The 20,616-nt window shown below is 43.3% G+C and overlaps 2 protein-coding genes across 2 annotated transcripts; both read left to right on the top strand.

The window, feature by feature from the left end:
* Positions 1-3,455: 3,455 nt before the first annotated feature.
* On the top strand, positions 3,456-12,923 carry mki67 (marker of proliferation Ki-67). Its single transcript, XM_061095455.1, is given in 15 exon segments — positions 3,456-3,583; positions 3,992-4,096; positions 4,706-4,787; positions 5,022-5,137; positions 5,491-5,560; positions 5,679-5,754; positions 5,932-6,561; positions 6,686-6,982; positions 7,023-7,361; positions 7,555-7,670; positions 8,244-8,421; positions 8,509-8,649; positions 8,963-9,550; positions 9,645-9,728; positions 10,087-12,923. Coding segments are annotated over 14 exon segments (5,430 nt in total). The 5' UTR covers positions 3,456-3,583; positions 3,992-4,007; the 3' UTR covers positions 12,711-12,923.
* Positions 12,924-13,613: 690 nt separating this feature from the next.
* Positions 13,614-19,591, top strand: tut1 (terminal uridylyl transferase 1, U6 snRNA-specific). Its single transcript, XM_061095196.1, has 10 exons — positions 13,614-13,690; positions 14,307-14,497; positions 15,082-15,288; positions 15,778-15,892; positions 16,010-16,137; positions 16,228-16,454; positions 16,557-16,666; positions 17,549-17,671; positions 17,958-18,050; positions 18,185-19,591. Exons 1-10 carry the CDS (start codon positions 13,615-13,617, stop codon positions 19,279-19,281), a joined length of 2,367 nt encoding a protein of 788 aa, XP_060951179.1. The 5' UTR covers position 13,614; the 3' UTR covers positions 19,282-19,591.
* The last annotated feature ends 1,025 nt before the right edge of the window (positions 19,592-20,616 follow it).

Below are 20,616 nucleotides of genomic sequence, written 5' to 3' on the forward strand. Positions count from 1 at the left end.
TGGGAAGGTCTGTGGTGAAGGCCAGCGGGGGGATGGGGGGAGGTGGTGACGGGGGGTAGGGGGTGATGGGGGGAGGTGGGGGGTTGTTGTTCGGAGAAGCAGAGGAGGCAGTGGAGGGTCCGCTGGGGGTGGGGGGGTTGGAGTTGAACCTGTTGAAGAATGTGTTCAGCTCGTTCGCACGTCCCTCATCCCCCGCTGCTCCCCCCCCTCTCCTCTGGAAGCCGGTGATCTCCTTCATCCCACTCCAGACGTCCCTGGTGTTATTGTCTTCCAGTTTGTGCTCCAGTTTTCTCCTGAAGTTGTCCTTGCTCTCCCTGATGCTGCGTTTGAGCTCCCTTTGTACACGTTTGAGCTCTGCACTGTCCCGTGATCTAAAGGCCCTCTTCTTCTCGTTCAGAAGGGCCTTCAGGTCGCTGGTTACCCACGGCTTGTTATTTGGGTAACAGCGAACCTCTTTAGTGGGAATGGTGTTGTCAATGCAGAACCCAATGTACTCAGAGACACAGTCAGTCAGGCCATCAATGTCCTCACCATGTGGCTCATACAGAGCAGCCCAGTCTGTGGCCTCCAGGGCTCCACGCAGTGTTTCCATGGCCTCAGGAGACCATTTCCTCACAGTCCTCACTGTGACTGGGTGCTGCTGAACCACAGGCTTGTAAGATGGTGAGAGCAGGACAAGGTTGTGGTCTGACCTGCCCAGTGGTGGCAGGGCAGTGCAGCTGTATGCATCCTTCACATTTGCATACAGCAGGTCCAAAGTCTTATTATCACGTGTTGCACATTTCACAAACTGGAAGAAGGTAGGGAGTGTGGATGAGAGGGAGGCATGGTTGAAGTCACCTGTGATGAAGATGAAGGCCCCGGGGTGTTGTGTCTGTAATCCCGCAGTCACAGTGTGGATGACGTCACACGCTGCTTCCGCGTTCCCGGATGGAGGAATGTAAACAGTGATGGCGAAAACACTGGTAAACTCCCTCGGCAGATAATACGGACGAAGTCCGACGGCGACGAGCTCGATGTCCGGGCTGCAGACACGCTGTTTAACCGTGACGTGCCCGGGGTGACACCACCGGTTGTTTACGAGCACGGCGAGGCCCCCTCCTTTCTTCTTGCCGCTCGCGGTGGTGTCTCTGTCGGCTCGGACCGTCTGGAAGCCGGGGATGGTGACGTTGGAGTCCGGTATCTGTTCGTGCAGCCACGTTTCCGTGAGACACACAACACTGGACTCCCTGTACTCCCGCTGCGTCCTGATGAGCGCTTCCAGCTCGTCCACCTTATTCGCCAGGGATCTCACGTTACCAGTGATGACTGCAGGGATGAAGGGCTTAAACTTTCTCTTCTCCATCCTCAGTTTAAGTCCCGCTCTGCAGCCTCGCCATCTCCTCTTTAACTCCTCCGGGATGGTGGGTCTCTCTCCGGCCAAGAGGGCTGTGTGCCTCAGGGCCATCAGCTGGTCGCGGGTGTAAACAAAGCCGGCGTGTGTAGCCGGCATGCTCCCAGTGATCCGAAGAGACCGAAGTGCAGTTAAAAGTTGTAAAAAGTGTAAAAATCAGTAGTAAAAGCACCTCGTCCTTGTGCGGTACGACGATGCTTAGAGCAGTGCAAAAATAAATATAAAAAACAAACAGCAAACCTAATAAAAACACAATAAACCGACGGTAGAACCAGGAGCTGCTACAACAGGCTGCTGTTAGTACGGCGCCATCTTTTACCCTCATCTTTACTCATCTTTATATTGCACATTATAAAAGCAGACTGGTATCCAATATTTCTATTTCTTGCAGATAGTATTTCTACGTACTTACCCCTTGGCCCTTGCACTGCTGGCTGCTACTTTCCCTTGTGCTGTTGTGTAAAATGTACATTTCCTCTACAGAGAATCAATAAAGGTACATCTTATCTAATCTTATCTATTTGAGTGGAAGGGGTCTGTTATGATGATGTACCACGAGTACAGGTATTTAAACTATCTTTCATAAATCATAGAGACAAACCAAATGTAATTATTATTAAGAGTATTATTACAAGTGTTATTATTATAATATTATTGTTATTATTATTTTGGCCCGAGCACTGACAGGCACTGACAGACAGTGAGGCCCTATTGAAATTGTAACGATTATTATTATTATTTTGCAGGCAAATGAATTTGCTTTTTTAGGGCTTTTTTTCAATTTAATTTAATTTAACTTTTAATGTACTACCTGCGCAGAAGTGGACTGCACACCTCCTGCCACTTCCTATCTATCTATCTATCTATCTATCTATCTATCTATCTATCTATCTATCGATCTATCGATCTATCTATCTATCTATCTATCTATCTATCTATCTATCTATCTATCTATCTTTCTATCTATCTATCTATCTATCTATCTATCTATCTATCTATCTATCTATCTATCTATCTATCTATCTATCTATATCATTATGCTCATAAGCATTTGTCCAAGCATATATATATATATATACATATATATATATATATATGATACATATATATATTGATACAATTGATACATACATTGATATATATGTATCAATTACTCTCCAGAACATTCGTTATTTGTATAGTACGTTTTCACTTGCAGAGAAAAAAATATAAAACATTTATTAGTATTTATCAGGCAACATAAACCAACGTTGCTTAGACTTCATTTTAATGTCTGTGTATAAACCTGCAGATTTAGGTCTTCTGGTGGAAACCATGATATGTAATGGTTTGATGTCTGTCATTTCCTGGAGGGAGAGGAGCAGCTGTCTACCCAGGTGACCTGCTCCCAGTATCCCCACACAGAGGTCACCATGTCCTGCTGCTGGTGTCACAGCAGAGGCCCGTGTGGACAGTGTCCTCTGAGGACACACCTACAAGGAACAGTATCACTGATTTACAACAGCACCTTTGAATCTTTAAACTTTAAATGAACTGTAAATGCTTGCTATTATTATTATTATTATTATTAGTAGTAGTAGTAGTAGTAGTATCACTATCATTTTTTATGAATTATTCTTAACAATGTACTACATCTGTGGTTCAGATCCTAGGACTCGTTTTCATGAAGAAGCCCGGTGATTGGTCGGCCTTATGATCCGCCTTCTTCAGAGCTGATGACGTTTCGACCAATCACAGCCCTTCGCGCGGAATTTCAAACAAATTCAAATGGATGTCCCTCCGCGGAAGCGATATCGTTCCGCCGTATTTCAAAACAAAATAGTCCCTTCTATACAAATACGCGTATTGTTTTATTCAGACACATACATTAATATTTAAAAACACAGTATAACACAATAACACGAGTATTGAATTCCAAACTTTTTGGTAATCCGAGTATTTTGTGAGTTTTTACTGCGTGTGTGTCGGTCGGCGGAGTGATACCACAGCGCATCTCAGGAAGAGGCACCGAGGCTCGGCCGGTTAAGGTAGCTCGAGTTAGCCGTTCGTCCATGTTGCATTTTAGCGTACGGTAGAATATCCACGGTCCTTTTAGTCGGACATGATATTATAGTGAGATTCCTCTTCGACGCGACCCGCTCGAAGTGTATGGACGGTCCGAAGTCAACGTGTCTTTGAACGGAACTACAGGTAAGGTCCTATATTCGGGTTTATTCAGGGAAGTCGTCAAATTGTAGTCGACACAGGATTCAGCTCTTTATGTCTCACTGGTTTTCATTTCCCTCTGTTGTTGCTAATGCTACATAACGACATTTAAAACCTTTGGCATCTGTGTGTGATGAGCTAATGTTTTAAAAGGAGAACACGGGGGAGACACGTGTGTTTAAACTCACACTAACTAATTTCCAATCACATACACGTTAAAGATGCTACTAGTTAGTCAGTTAGCGATCTGTTAAATACACGTTTCCCTTTGTTAGCTTCGTGTTTCATGAAGGTTAAACGTTGATGGTGAAATGTCCTGTTTTAAATCACCCTCCGCTGTGCTGCTGCTCTGTAGCTAGCTGTGTTGACACGTGTGTGCTTGTGTGCCTCTAGGTAAAGTAAAAGTAAAATGCCTCTACACGGGAAGATAGTGGTGATCAAGAGGAGTGGAGGCGATGGCACCGAGTTCCCTCTCACTGCCACATGCATGTTCGGAAGGTGAGATCCATTTAATTTGTTTTTTCTAGAGATCAACGTGTGTTCTCAGCCTTTCTGTCACTGGATTGTGTTTCACCATCAGATGTCCCTCTTTAGTGTAACACATATTACAATCACACAATGTCAGAGTAAACAATTTACTGTGTGTAGTGTGATGAAGAGGGACAAAGTGTTGTAAAAGTCCTCTGTGGTTTTGAGGCGGGCCATCAGCCTCTCACGTCACAATCCTACATGCGTGTTCTCTCCTGCTCTTACAAGAAGATCTGCAGACTCCATTTTGCAAAATTCAAACCTCCAGGTCACTTGTTCACATGTTGCAACATTTCATTCATTTACCATCAAAATGACATTAAGTACAATGACCGTCATATACACGTGTTGATGGGCCTCACATGTTCAACAGCTGCAAAGGCTCTTTGTATAGGAGCCAGGAGACGTCTGTCCTCTGTAACTATACAGCCAGCACCAGTCTTACAGTCCAGGGCCAACACACCCAGTTCCTTTTCTCCATCTTACTGATAGTGGTTCAGTGACACGTAGCACGGTGACGTTTAGATTACATGTTGCTGAATGTGTCTCTTGTTGACACACTTCTTTGTGATTTCACAGGAAACCCGACTGTGACATTCGCATTCAGCTTCCTCAAGTCTCCAAGGAGCACTGCAGAATTGACCTGAATGAAAATAAAGAGGTAACATTGCTTGTAACATGACAATATGAACATATCTGTGTTTTAACCTTAATTGTGATTGAATAGTTGCAGGTCAATTTATTGTTCAATTTGTAGATATTAAAGATAATCGGAATACTTAAATAATTTGAATTGACAACTGAAATTAAGTCTGACAAGTAGTAGTAGTAGTATTTTTCCTTTAGCTACTTTTAGACAGTGTTTTAAAGTGACTTTTATTTCTCTGTCTTCCAGGTTGTTTTGACCAATTTGAGCTCAGTGAATCCGACCCGGATCAACGGGGAGGCTCTGCAGCAGGCTGAGCGTCTGAAGCATGGAGATGTGATAACAGTTATTGACCGTTCTTTCAGGTGAGTCCTGTTTGTAGGAAGAGACATTTTCCCATTGTTTCCACTGAATTGTGTATTATAGCATTTACTATTAAGTAATAATATGACCCTTACATACATGCATTGTTGGACCAGTTATACAGTTATGTCTGAAGGTCTAACAAACCTGTATGTTTTTGTTGATTGCTCCTTTTCTCCACTTACCTTTGTGGTCATGGGTATTTAACATAAGAATACCATTTTTTATCTTAAAGAACATTTCCTGGACAGAATAAAGGTGTAAAATACACACGCTCTTTACTCAGGCGTTAATAATTTTCATGAGCAATGTGGGAAAGATCATGGGTACATTTTATTGCACTTTGTTGTTTCAGGTTTGAGTATCCTCCTGCACCAACACCAAAGAAGAGATCTTCCACAGGAGGCAAAAGTGAAACCCTCAAAGTAATTTAATTCCGATTAACTGGTTATCACTTCAACTTTCAGCCATCCTAGCTCCTCAAATTGTACCTTCCCTCTGTATAGTTTTATATATGTGTTAAGGAAAATGTCTTTTGCCTAGGTTCTTAAGGATCAGCAAGTGGTGGACACTCTCACTGCTGAAACAGGAGAAAAGAAGATCTCTGAAGTGTTCACAGGTGAGTTGTCTGATGGTGGTTAATTTGAATTAGGACAATACTAGTGCTACATTTGACGGGCAGGAATTTGATGCCAGTTTTACTTAAGCCTAGGGTATCAGATTTTAGTTCCAATTTATATTTGGACTGTTGGGTGTACTGGCCATTTACGCAACGTTTTTTTTGTTTATTCGCAAGATGGAGCTAATCATGACAACATCCGACGAACCCTGGACAACACAGTGGAGGTGGAGTCCATGGAGGATGCCACCCAGATGCAAAACAAGACCAACTCCCCATTCAGTGATCTGTATCAAATGATCAAAAAGTCTCTGGATGTCAAGACCCCTCGCAAGTCTTCTGCCAGTTTGCTTCAAACTCCGGCCTCGAAGTTTTGCACCCCAAAACCTGCGTCTGTCAGGAAAAGTGAGGTGAAACCTGTCGTTTTCAAAGAGGACCAAGGCACTCCTCAGATGAAGAATGAGGCTAAAGTAACTCCTGAAGATAAGAGTTGTAATCCTGAGACCCCAAAGTCTGTGAAGAAGCAGAGGAAGTCATCCCCAACATCATCTGAGAATCCCGGACCTGCAGCTGAAGAAGTTGATCATGTGATCAAGTCTGAAACAACTTCACCTCAGAGGAGAACCCGTGTAACCCCCCAGAAGTTCACTGCAGCTGAGGTTATGAAGCAGGTTTGTGTTGAAACTCCAAAGTCACCGGTGAGAAGAAGCAGCAGGGAGACCACACCAGTTAAACCAGCAGTGACTGCTGTCGAACCAGAACCCGTTCAGAGGAAATCACCAAGGAACTCGGGAAAAGCTGAACAAGGTATTGACAATCTTGTCCAAATTCAATTTAAGTGTTTTGACTAATTTGCAATCATTATTCATTCATGTGTGTTAAGATGTTTGGTGGATGACAACATGATCAATAACCATTTATTCATTTTTAGTAAATGAGACGACCAAAAAGCGCAAAGCTGGACAACTTGCGGCTGACTTGCCCACATCACAAATGAAGAGGAAGCGTGTTTCCTTTGGAGGTGCACTGAGCCCAGAGTTGTTTGATAAACGACTTCCTCCAAACTCTCCATTATGCAAGGGAGCCTTTCCACGGAGAAGCTTGTGTCTGAGTAAGCCCAAAGAGTCACTCCTGAGACGAGCATCAGTCATTGGACTATTGAAGGTAAGATTTTAACAGGTTGTGACTCGTGTATAAAAATGTGACCATAAACACAGTTATGACTCACATTATCTTGTTTAAAATGTATCTTTTCTAGCCTAAGGCCTCTTCACCTGGAAAGAAGTCGCCAAACTCTAAGGCCGCTTCTCCCAAGGCAGCATCTCCTGGAAAGAAATCGCCAAAGTCAGCAACTCCTGCAAAGAGATCCCCCAAGACCCCATCTTCTGTAAGAGGAAGTTCTCCCTCAACTCCCACAGTGCAAGGGCGCTTCTCTGTGTCCCGCATCAGCACGCCATCTCCAGTGACAGAAGACTCTGACACATTTACCCCCAAAATCCCTCTGAAGAGGAAGAGCATGAAGGGAACCTCAAGGAAGACCCCAATTATCGCCAAGAGCGCTGTGAAGGGGATCCGCAGGAGTGGCATCTCAAGGGCCTCTATGAAAGGTACATTATACCCTGAAATCTGTAAGATCTTTTATATTAGAAATGTTTCTTCGTGTTAATAACAGTGAATAGTTATATCAAACTGCATTTATCATCCGTGTATTATAACATGAGTTATAGTATTTCATCAGTGCTGTTTATAACTATTGAAACGATGGGGAAAAAATACATTTAATTTTGTTTTTCCTTTCAGTGCAAAACTCCTGGGTGGACATTGTGAAATTTGGTCAACCTAAGGCTCAAGTGATTGCTCCAGTTATAAAGATGGTTCCCAAAAAGACCACAAAGAAGACTGTGTGCAAACCACAGGTAAACAGATACTGTAACAACATGGCACATTTACATCATTGCTTCGTTGCAAGTCTTGCAACAACTAACTTGTTAGAGTTATTATAAACAACAGATGACTTTTTCATAATAAATCTGTCAAAGCAACAGTGACCTCTGCAGCCACAAGACGGTAGCAAAACAAGTTTGATCTAATGATGAAAAGTGTTAGATTATTTTGAAACTGCAGCAGGACAAAATAAATTATGGCGGGTCGTCACAGCCACAAAACACTTGCTCATTGTAGTTAATCATATTTGAAATTCAGTATACCATGACACATTTTGTGGATGGTAATAGTAACATAAGAATCTAATACTGTTGCAACCCTAGTAACAAACACCAAACTCTTGTAAGTTTTCATGCTGAATATTGGTGATAAACCCTGGTTTTAATGCCCTCATTCTTAGCATTATTTAAATGCATAATTGTTGCTTCTGTAAAAAGACATTTTATTCCTTACTGGAGGTCCCTCACTTGAGTATAATGTGTAATTGTATTTAAATAAAAATATATGTTTGCATTATTTAATAATTGTCTTTCTCAATTTCTTAGACACCTGCAAGAAACATCAAGGGCCACGTCAGCACCGGACACGCAGATTCACCTGCTACCATCGTTGTGGGCAGAGCGCACACAAAGAGCGCCTTACACCCAACTGGGGCTGCTCCAAGACTGGTCCCAAATATTGTACTCTTAAGAAAGAACATGAAAATGGACGAGGACTTGACTGGTATTAAGCTTTTTCTGCTCTAACGAATTTGATTGTATAGACCTTGTTCTTTACTGTATTGATTTATGTTGTGCATTGTGGTTTCAGGAATTCCCGAAATGTATAAAACCCCAGTAAATGAAAGGAAGAACAGATCTGCCATCAATGAAAGCGTCGACAAGACACCAGCGGGAGTTCTGGGCACATCTGTGGTTGAACCATCCGTTCTAAACACACCAGAGGGACCAGGTAAAGTGCTTGATAAGACTGGTTGTGAGTGGGGATTGAAATATCATTTTTCTATACAAATAAATGAATAATGAATTTATTCTCTGATGGAAACAACTACACCGTAGAGTTGACTTTTAAGTATGGGATAAGAAGACTTTTTTTTTTGCTTGTATCATGTTCATTTTTCTGTTGGACTGCTGCATTTGTTTTTGTGTCGTACAAGTTCACATGGGTTAAGCAGTGCTTGACATTGGCAATTCTTTATAATTACAAACACTGACAGGGTGTCAAAATTGATTTATAAATTAATGAAATGAGTTGTGTTTTACAGGGGAAATGGTGGTTTCTCCACTGAATCTGGCATCTGCAGTGAAAGACAGAAGTTACAACAGTGAAGCAGTTCAACGCCTCCTGAATGAAGATAAAGACTCCAGCTTTGTCAGTGTGATCCCTGCATTAGAGATTCCCTCTGAAGAATCTAGTGAGCAGCAGAGCACCACGGTGAAGAAGACCCCTGTGAAAACTCCCAAACAGAAACCAGAACAACCCGAGTGTCTGTCGGGATCGAAGAGGACCACAAGAACCCCAAAACAAAAACCTGAACCTGTTGAGGACCTGAGGGGGAAGATTTTGAAAACTCCAAAGCAGAAACCTGAACAACAAGAGTGCCTCACTGGAGTGAAGAGAATCATGAAGACTCCCAAACATAAGATTGAACAGCAAGAGTGCTTGACTGGAGTTAAGAAAATCTTCGAGACCCCACAAAAGGAAGCTCTCAAGGCTGATGATGTGAGTCTCTGTGGTGTTGAGGAACCTCAGGAGACACCAGCACATGTGCAAGAATCTGAGGACCTGTCTGAAATGGCTGACGTGAAAACTCTGAATGCAAAGAGCTCTCCAGTGCTGTGTCTAGAAAAAGGTCAGTTAGTTAAGTATAATAAGAATAATGCTTGAGATATACTGATGAGATCATTGTTTAAACTTTGTATGGCTTTATTCTCTGTTTCTCATAGAACTAGACTTTGCCAATGAGGATCTACAAGAAGACAAACCATCAGATGTGATCAACGTGGTTCCCCAAGTTGACACAGTAAAAGGTATTTTGTGGTATATTGAATTTGCCAGATGGGTTTCCTGAAGTGGAGAGTTATGGACAATCTGCATTGTGGTTGATCTTAAGGAATTATGTATTTTCTTTACAGAAAAGTGTTAACTTAGTGTCCTAATTTAAGTTTTTACACAATTTGAATGCACCCTAGCACTAAAGAAATGTGGAAAATTGAGGTTATTCACACAGAATGTTGCATGTGAACCCCTAAATATCTAGAACTACATAAAGTTGTTTATCTTCGAATATGATCCTTGCTGTGTAAATGTGTTCACAAAACATGTCTTGAACCTGATGCATCTATCTCCCCGGGACCTGAACTTGATTTTGTGTTGGTCTTATTCTAGAAGCTGTCTCAGATGAAGTTGTCAACGACACGGAAGAGGAGCCAAGTGAAAAGGAGTCCTCAGATGTCATGGAAACCATCTCTCAGGCAGCTGAAGATGAGAGTTTACCTGAGGAACAACCAGAAGTGAACACAGTTAAGAATCTGTCCGAGGAACAACCCGAAGTGGAGGCAGTTGTCAAGAATCTGTCTGAGGAACAACCCGAAGTGGAAGCAGTTGTCGAGGAACAACTCGAAGTGGAAGCCGTTGTCGAGGAACAACCGGAAGTGGAAGCCGTTGTCGAGGAACAACCGGAAGTGGAAGCCGTTGTCGAGGAACAACCCGAAGTGGAAGCCGTTGTCGAGGAACAACCCGAAGTGGAAGCCGTTGTCGAGGAACAACCCGAAGTGGAAGCCGTTGTCGAGGAACAACCCGAAGTGGAAGCCGTTGTCGAGGAACAACCCGAAGTGGAAGCCGTTGTCGAGGAACAACCCGAAGTGGAAGCCGTTGTCGAGGAACAACCCGAAGTGGAAGCCGTTGTCGAGGAACAACCCGAAGTGGAAGCAGTTGTCGAGGAACAACCCGAAGTGGAAGCAGTTGTCGAGAATCTGTCTGAGGAACAACCTGAGGTGATCGAGATTTCAACTGGCCAAGACACAGAAATGGAGACTGCTGCCGTGGATCCTGTTAAAGAGAAGAAATCTGTTCGAGGGCGAAGAGCAAAGACTGTGGAACCTGAGGCAGTTGAGGTTAAACAAGATGCATCACAACATACTGAGGAACCTGTCACCCCGGCGCCAGTCAGAGGAAGAAGAGGGAAGAAGACTGAAACCCCAGCTCCATCTACTGTTGAACCGAAGACAAGAAAAAGAAACGCAAAAACCACTGAAAGCAAGGATGCTGATCTCACAGTGGAAGAAAGCGCCTCTCAGCCTCCAAAAATCGACACCAAGCCTAGAAGAGGAAGAAACGCCAAAAAGGCTTCTGATGATCAAGCTGAAATAGTTGCTACTGAAACCGAAAATGCACCAGAGGCTGAGGGCGAACAGATCACAGCAGTTGAAGTCGACCACAAGGCAGATGAGAGTGTAGCCCCTCAGGAGAAAGTTGCGCCGAAGAGAGCGAGAAAACTGAAACAAGAAACTGAACCGTCTCAGCCAGAGCAGCAGGATGTAGCAAAGGAGCATTCAGAGGAGCCTGTGGTCCCTGCTCCAGTCAAAGGAAGGAGAGGGAAGAAAACCGAAGCCACTGCAGCACCTGCTGTCCGACAAACGACAAGAACCAGAAATGCCAGGTCTCAAGGAAACGCCTCTGATGATAAACCTGAAGCTGCCCCAGAGACATCACTGGAAATGCAACCTGAGGTTCCCTCTGAAGCTGTGAGTGAGCAGACTGCTCCCCCTGCAGAGGAAGCTGTAGTAAAGCCTGTTCGAGGGAGAAAAACAAAACCAACACCTGTTGCGCCTCCTCAACCAGAGCCGGAGAACGCTGAAGTGAGTGATGAGCCTCAACAGCCCATTCCCACTGCTGCAAAAACCAGAAGAGGCCGAAAGATCAAATCTGACACCACTGAACAAACTGGGGCTGCAGAAGACACATTGGTTACTGTAGAGACCAAGCAGGAGTCTCAGCCCCCAGTCAGGGTAAAGAGGGGGAGAAACGCCAAACAGGAGGAGGAAAAGCAAGAGAATGATGTCGAGACTATTTCACCCGAGCCCTCTGATGTCCAAGAGCCAGTTAAAATATCAACAAGAACCAGGAAAACCAAGGAAGAACGTGTAAAACCAAAGGAAGAAGAAATCAAAACTGATGAAACTATCGTCCCCGAGGAGGCTGAATCTGTGCTTGTTGCAGAACCACTGGAGAATGAGCAGGTTCCTGTCACTGAAAAAAAAACCAAGAGAGGAGCGCAAAAAGCCAAACAAGCCGCTGAAAGTGAAACACCTGTGGAGTCCACTGAGGTCGAAGAAGTGCCTGCTGTCAAACCCAAACGAGGCAGGAGAGTAAAAGAAGCTACTGAAGTTCCTGCTGAAGTACCAGAGGCAAAGGCTGAGGAGGAAACTGCTGAGTCAGACGCTCCAGTCGCTAAACCTACGAGGGCAAGAGGTGTGAGAACTGTGAAAAATCAAGTCTCAGAAGTCATTCCAGCCAAAAGAGCACGTCGGGGGGCAGCAACTCTCCCTGAGGACACAGAATCCACAGCCCTGGATGTTCCAGCTGCAGAGCCGGCAAAGAGGGGGAAACGGGCTGCAGCAGCTAAGCCCACAACAGATGAGTTGACAGTGAGCAGCGATCAGGTGAATAGCTCAGAAGATTCAACCAGCGCAGTTACAGAAGAGGTCAAAGGGTCGAAAAGATCCGTGAGGTGGAAAGCAGACCCTGAGGTCCTCCAGATTCCAAAAGCAACACCCGTCAAAGCTGTGCGTGGAAAGAAGTCCAAACTTGTTGACGCTGAGAGCAAAAACACGTCGAGCGATGCGGACAAAACTGAAGAGAAGGATCTCTCAGAGGAAGTTGTTGAAGCTCAGCCCGTCAAGAGAGCCAGACGAGTAGCAAAGGTCACTGAAGAAACAGTGGATCCCAAGAAAGATGCTGAAGCTGAGACACAACCCAAAACCCGCAAAGGAAGATCAACAAGGAAATAAAGGCATTTGTGTTTATATTTAGTCAAAATTACATTTTTCTCTTTATACATTTTGTATTTGTGATGTTTTAGATTGTTTTTAGTATTTTTAGATTCGTTTTATTAGGAAATTGAGCACTAGATTTTTTTTATTAATGAAAACTGCAGGGAATCTTGTCTTAACCATTTATATAAGTTGTACGTTATTCATTTTCGATCTTTCAACAATTTTAACAGTGGGGGGAAAATGTTCATTAAATTTTTTGTACAATTCAAAAGCTGGTGTGGATTTCTCATATTTTGGAATATACTTTTATCTGAATATGTTATATCTGGTACTTCATGTTTAAAAAGATTCATGTTTTAAAAATAAATCCTTAAGCCTATTTGAAGATTTTGGTGTGGTTTTCTGTTTACATTCATTTCCATGTGTTGTCAGTGACCAAAGGTGAAAACGACAGGAGTAGTGATGCAGGTCTCATTTTACATATGCAGATTAAAAAAGTACAAAACATTTTATTACAGCTCCTTGTGGATAGTGTCTTTGTGGGATCAGGTGAAAGACTTAATAGATTAAATGACACTGATTTAAATGAAGGTTGAGCCATAAGGAAGGAACGGTTTTCTGCTGCCTATTATGTGGAATAAACAATAGATTTTTTACTAATATTCTTATTTTATATTCGCATCATTTATTTAACTTAAATTGTTAAAGTACTATGAGGCATCTCAGCCATTCAAAACAAACAGGAACTTGTACGGTAGAACAGGAGAACAACCCGGACCCATTACGCGGACGGACCGGGAACCAACGCAAAGTAGACGCAGGAGGGAGATTTAAGAGGCGGCGTGTGCAGGACGCTCGGTTTCAGAACACAAGTGGCTCCTTTTTCTTACCTCCTCATTTTCTAGTGATTCTCGTCATCATGGAATCGAACATTGACATTAAAGAGACGCCGAAAGGCTTCAACTGCGTCCTGTGCAACGTCAACTTACCGAACTGTGAGTCACGAAGCTAACACACAAACTACTGAGGACACTTGAGACGTAACGTTGTCCGGGCAGGTGGTGAATTAGCTTCAAGCTACAGAGAAACTGCGCAATTCATTCACTGCACTTAGCTATCTGTTTTTTACCCTGTTTACATTCGTTTTTATTATATTCCCTTACACTTAAGTATTGTATGTTACTTATTATTACTTACTGATGGCTACTTCCTAAATAAATCCTGAATTTCAAACAAAATAGGTCGATGACGTTTCCGCATTTTGTCAATGTCCTGCAATGTAAAATCCTCTATCGTGATATTGTTTCAGAATATCAATCAGAATTGGTTTTACTTCATATTTATACAGCACTTTTCACACAGACAAAATGTAACACAAAGTGCTTTGTATATCTTTGTATAAACCCCCCAAGTACACATACACAGGAAGGGATTTAAACAGCACCATAAGGAAAAGATAAATAGGTTGGTAACAGGAAAATAGGTGTTTATATACTAAACCATGTATATTCCATGCATACACCTACCTGTGTACTTGCCGTACTTCATGTTCCAACCTCTGCCACCTCATTATATGTGGAGATTGACTTCTGCTGGTGTTCTGTCCTGCAGCGTCCAGTCTGGAGCAGCATGTGAAAGGGAGGAAGCACCTGACGCTGCGCTCGGTGCGGGACACCAGGAAGAGCCAGGAGGAGCACAGCGTGTTCGTCAGCGGCATCAAACCTCACATCTCACAGACAGACATCACCAAGCACTTCCAGCAGTTCGGACCGGTGGCGGACGTCATCATGGATAAAGACAAGGTCAGACAGGCAATGAGGAACTGTGAGCTCATAGAGACACTCAACAGAGCGCTGACCTCCACATTACATTACATTTCATTTAGCTGACGCTTTTATCCAAAGCGACTTACAATAGGTGAATTCAACCCCGAGGGTACAAACCAAGTACAACAAGAATCAAGAGAGTACAATTTCTTCAAAAATAAAGCAAAACTACAAAGTGATATAAGTATGTGCTACTAAATCGTTAGTTTACAAAATTGTTAGTATTTTTTTTAATTTTTTTATTCAAGGTATAGTCGGAAGAGGTATGTTTTTAGTTTGCGGCGGAAGATGTATGAAGATGAGGCCCAGCAGTCCTCTTATGAAATCTAAATTCACCAGATCTGGATTTTTATTTGGATCTGCACCAAATTGCACACACTCCAAATATCAGTCCCCTAACCATGGCTGATATTCAACATAAATGTAAAAGAAAGTGAAAAAAACCCAATCCTGAATCCGCCCCCTGGTCCACAGCTACACCAAAATTGAATTATTCCCTCCAAATGTTCACGTAAATCGGTTGAGTAGAAGAAAACATAACTTTCGCTCTGCACTCACAGGGGGTGTTCGCCATCGTGCAGTTCAGCGAGACGGAGAGCCTGCAGGCGACCCTCTCCTGCCTCGAGCACCAGATGAAGGGCATGAAGCTGCGCGTCAAACCCCGCGAGAAGAAGGAGTTCAAGTTTGTTCCCAAGAAGAGGAGCGACGCGGAGAGAATGCTAGAAGTTCTGAACCGTCTCAAGCCTCAGCTGTGTCAGCTGCTGTCTGTAAGCATCCTGTTGTCAGATCTGAAGTGTGTCTCCGGGCCATGAACGTGTGGGTTTGTGGAAACGGTGATTTTACACATGGCTGTACGAAGTGGAGCAAAACATACTTACTACATTCAGTACATATGATATAAACCATAGACTGTGACGAATATATAAAATGTTGACGATGACTAAATGATGTGAATCACATTAAATGAGAAGAACATAAAATTAAAACATAAATTATTTGTGTTTGATTGTATGTAACTATCTTTTCACAATATATTCAAAATAGATATTGCAATTATAGATGTAAGTAATAATGTAATAATGAGGTTTAATGTAAATAGTTTTTGCTATAATATACAATATTTATCTATTGCATACTAAAGAAACAAATATAAATCATGCCCTGTTAGATTGCTCTATATCTGGACCTATTGTAGCATGTTGTATGTTATCCTAGTGGTTTGTTAGGTTTTTATGGTTTTGTTTGTTCCCTTCCAGGTGGATGCACAGATGCAGTGCGTCGTCGAGCGGTTTCAACTGGGAGAGAATGAAAGAAAGACCAGAAGCTTACTGGTTGAACTCCTGCAAGAAGTTTTCGTAGAGTTTTTTCCAGGTGATGTTTCCAAACATACAAACAGTCGAGTCCGTTTCTGTCTTTCAAAGTGATCATTGTGCAAATGATTGTCATAGATTGGTTCTCTCTCTTAAAACATTTTTTGTTGGGTTGCAGACAGCCAGATTCTGCCATTTGGTTCATCCGTCAACACTTTTGGAATCCACTCCTGTGACCTGGACCTCTTCCTGGACCTGGAAAACACTAAAGTGTTCCAGGCTCGTGCCAAATCCACCACAGAACAGGTCCGATGCTTTTTAAGTACAACAAATTGAAGCGTTTATTAGATAATTTAACTTTGAATCATCCTTCTTTTATCTCCCCTCTTTCCTCAGGCAGGGGAGGGCACGTCCGATGACGGCCGCTCTGAGGACTCCATCCTGTCCGATATTGACTTGACCTCAGCGTCGCCGGCAGAGGTCCTGGACCTCGTGGCGGCGATCCTGACGCGCTGCGTCCCCAGCGTGCACAAAGTCAATGTGGTCAGCAGCGCTCGTCTCCCTGTGGCCAAGTTCCATCACCGCGAGCTCAACCTCCAGGGTGACATCACCATCAACAACAGGTCTGTCGGCTTCTCTCCACTAAGCAGCTGTAACAGACTTTAAAAGTGGCAAGAAAATGTTTCATCTTGAACACTGAGCAGAATTACTCTGTCTTTCACTAGACTGGCTGTAAGGAACACTCGATTCCTGCAGCTGTGTTCAGGGATGGACGACAGGCTGAGACCTCTGGTCTACACCATCCGCTACTGGGCCCAGCAGAGACAGCTGGCCGGTAAAAAGAAATAACTCAGCAGATATTATATCACTACAGGACAAGTCTGGTTTTAGTGTAAAAAACCAGATGCACTTTCTTTACAATAAAAGAGTGTACTCAAGTAGTTATTTCACATTTTGGCCAGCAGATGTCACTAGAACGTATCACTTATCACTCTGTGAACACAGTAAAAGTTTGGATACTGATTTGCAGAAGCTTTTAGTGCCTAGTGTTTTAATTAGTGTTCTTCTCCGTAGAGTGCACAAATTACTTTTACTCCTGGGGAACATTTCCTCTGTTCCTGTGAGGAGCAGCAGCCAGTTCAACTTTCAACAAGCCTCCTGTGCAGAGTCATCTGCAAAAATCAAATATTCATAGAAATACAATGAAATAAAAGTAAATAGCCTTGAACTACACACATGCACACATTCAATATGTAAGGAAACAGTTAACTAAGATATTATTGTTGTACCAATAACTCTGTGAAACAAACAATAATGAACCAGAGATTAATATCCAAAGGAGGACAAAACTGACAGTGGTGTCTGTTGGTGACATTGACTTTTGAGATCTCAACAGAATTGTGGCAAATCTATGATCAGTTTGCAGCATTACTGATATTTCACACACACAATGAATAACTAAGCTGGTTTCAAATAGAACCGATGTTGAAAATATTATATATATTTTTGATGTTTAATATTAGAAAGAACTAGAATACAGTACAAATGCAGTAAATATCTGAGAGCTGGCTACACTGGTATCCTTTACATTTCCTTATACATCAGTGTAACAACCAGTTTTTTGTTTCTGTTTGTTTTAGCACTCTTCATCCTGTATATTCTCATGTCCTTGTAACTCTGGTCTCATCCACACACACACATTGTTTGTTGTGCGCAGGTAACCCCAGTGGTTCTGGTCCACTTCTCAACAACTACGCTCTGACACTGTTGATCATCTTCTTCCTGCAAAACTCTGAGCCTCCTGTCCTCCCCACAGTGGAGCAACTTAAAGACATGGCCTGTGAGTACTGCACCACTGGACCCTGACCAGAAAGGTTTACTATTCATCAGTCTGAACTTGGCTGGTGCTTCAATTTACTGTGAGAAACAGATGACAGAAAAAATGCAGTTAACCCTGCAGAGGGTTTAAAGACTTTCTGCAGCTGTTCAATGCAGAGTTATCACTGTTTAACACTGTTTAGGTTTCATATTGTTTATATAGTCAAATCTTCTGTTTTGCTGCATGCACATGAGATGATATTCATTTACTTCTGCTCGTTAACCATCATTTCTTCACATCCTCGCAGGTGAAGAGGAGGAATGTGTGATCGAGGGCTGGAACTGCACCTTCCCCAGTCAGCCCATTTCTGTGCCGCCCAGCAAGAATACACAGGACCTCTGTAAGTGAAAGGAATTAAAAAGCAAAGAAACATATGTGATTTGTTATTCAGTGATTTCCGGTGACTCACTGAACCAAGCATCTTCATTAATTTTAATCCCAGCTTCATCTAACGTGTGTGTTTTCTCTGTCCAGGCACCCTGCTGTCCGGCTTCTTCTCCTTCTACGCCAAGTTTGATTTTGCCAGTAGTGTCATATCTGTCAGGGAGGGCCGTGCACTCCCAATCACTGATTTCCTCGGCCAGAAAAAAGAAAAGGAGGCCATGCAAGAGGAACAACCCACCAGGACCCCTCACCACAGTCCCAAGCTGGCCCCCCTAAATCTCCTGGACCCCTTTGAGCTTTCCCACAACGTAGCTGGAAACCTGAATGAGCGCTCGCAGCGCTGCTTCCAGACCGAGTGCCAGGAGGCCGAGAAGTACTGCCGCAGCCTGCAGTACAAGCGCAAATCCACCAAGGGGAAGATGTGGGGGCTTGTGCGTTTATTCACCCCCCACGGCGAAGTCCCACATAACAAAGCGGACGCCTTGACCATCAGCATTCCCTTCAAATCGGCGCGGCTCCCTGAAGGGCTGCGTAGTCAGCTGCACATGGCGGGAGATGACTTCCGGCCGCTGTGGTTTCAGAAGGTGTGCTCTGCTGTGGAGGGAGTTCTCACCAGTGTTCTCAGGTGTCACCTTGCTCCCTCCACAGGCCGCGAGGAAATGGATGCTTCCTCAGCGTCCCTCAACACCTCGATGAACAGCAGCTTCGGCAGCGTCGAATCCCAAAGCGACACCAGCCCTACAGTGAAGGCCGGTGCCAAGAGGCTGCTGTCATCAGGCAGCGACGTCTCTGTGTCACCTCACGGCAAAAAGCCACGGCTGGCTAAAAGAGGCAAGCCGGATATCCCTCCGTGGATCTGCACGCAGAAGCACATGGTGTGGGCTGGCAGGAGGAAGGTGAGAAGGGAACTGATCAAAGATACAGACACGAGGCCAGAGGGCAGCTGCATGGAGATGGAGACCCAGGTCACAGCTCACATCATTGACAAAGAGCCGGAGCTCAAGGAGCCCCTGGAGTTCAAGGTCCAGCCGCAGATGGTGGGCGGGACGGAGAGCACGAAAGCGGTTCTCAAGCTGGAGCCGACCAGTGACATGACGGGAGTTTTTAACGACTTCTTTCATTTCCTGGAAGTGTTTTTACCCAAGATGGTGGAGACATTGCTGGAGAAGGAAATAGGAGGAGTTTAAAATGGAGCCTATTTCAGATTCGATCTTTGTTTTTTTTGTTTTCAAAGATGACATCATTGCCACTACCTTTTGAGAGCGGGACATGAAAAAGCATTTATATGCCGTTACCAGCCATCTGTTATACTGTAACACTGTGTAAAGGCTTTGTCAGAAAGTTTTTTGTACACTATGATACTATTATACTATTAGTTTGTTTCTATGTAAGATTTCTTCTTTTATGTTTGAGACGTGGCTATGTTTTAGTGAACCTCTGTTTATTTAAAAGATGAAGCTCTGAAGGGAAACTGCGGTGGCAGATATTTGTTGTACAAAACGTCTGATGTCATCTACAAATAAATATTAAAAAAACTTTGAAAAATCGGCCTCATTCTGGCTACAGTAGAAGTCATTGGTCAGGTAATGTAACAAATAAATTTTACCTGAAGACATTCTTCATGCACATCGATGCTTGGTCGTCCTCTGCCAGAACAGGGCCGTGTGCATGGAGCTTTCATCCGGGCCGCTCTTCTTTGCTCACAGGACTGAGACAGATGAGAGTAATTACTCAGGCAGACTGCTTTATTACGGCAGGAGGAGCAGGAGCTGAGGGATGCACAAGGCTCCCGAGATCAACATCATTCATCTCCATTTTTAAAGGGAGGTGCAGATGGCCAGCAGGTGAGGTGGGGATAGGGAGGATGGAGATGAGTGTGATGATGAAGACGTTCAAAGGAGACTATCTGATGCTGCTTCACATCTCTGATTGTTTGCTGTGGCTGCGAAAATAAAATGTAAGACCTGATGAGGAACCAAAAGTATCTGATACTATTGTGATCCACCAGAAATCATAATGTCGTTTTTCAGTAAGAGTCAGAAAAAAGCTAAATGTAAGTAACTACTATAAAATCTGGTGGAAGGAAGTGGGATGGACCAGGAAAGAACCCGTTCAATATTTTTCTTTCACGTGAACATTGCGAAATAACGAGTTTTTTTAACATTTTCCTTTATTTCACAGGGAAAAGTTCATGGATCTTGATGAAAAAGATCAGATCTACAATAAAATTCTGGCACCGTGATATTCCTTCACATCTGTTGTACTGGACTTAGGTCTTAAATTTCATAAATTATGGCCTTAAAAGGTCTAAACCTTCCGTGTTGAAACTGTTGTCATTGGTGTTTCTAATTTTCTGTGGATTCGATGCCACATCACTTGAGCTTTAGCCGTTTCTATCTCCAGCCCTTGTTATTTCAAAGGTGCTGCTGATATATGGCCTCTCACACACACCTTTAAGCCACACAGTCAAAGTGATTGATAACAAAAGTGTGTGTGTGTGATTGCTTTTTTCTTTTTGCCAT

This window comes from Limanda limanda, chromosome 21 (genome assembly GCF_963576545.1).
Source record: "Limanda limanda chromosome 21, fLimLim1.1, whole genome shotgun sequence".
NCBI classification, from domain to species: domain Eukaryota; kingdom Metazoa; phylum Chordata; class Actinopteri; order Pleuronectiformes; family Pleuronectidae; genus Limanda; species Limanda limanda.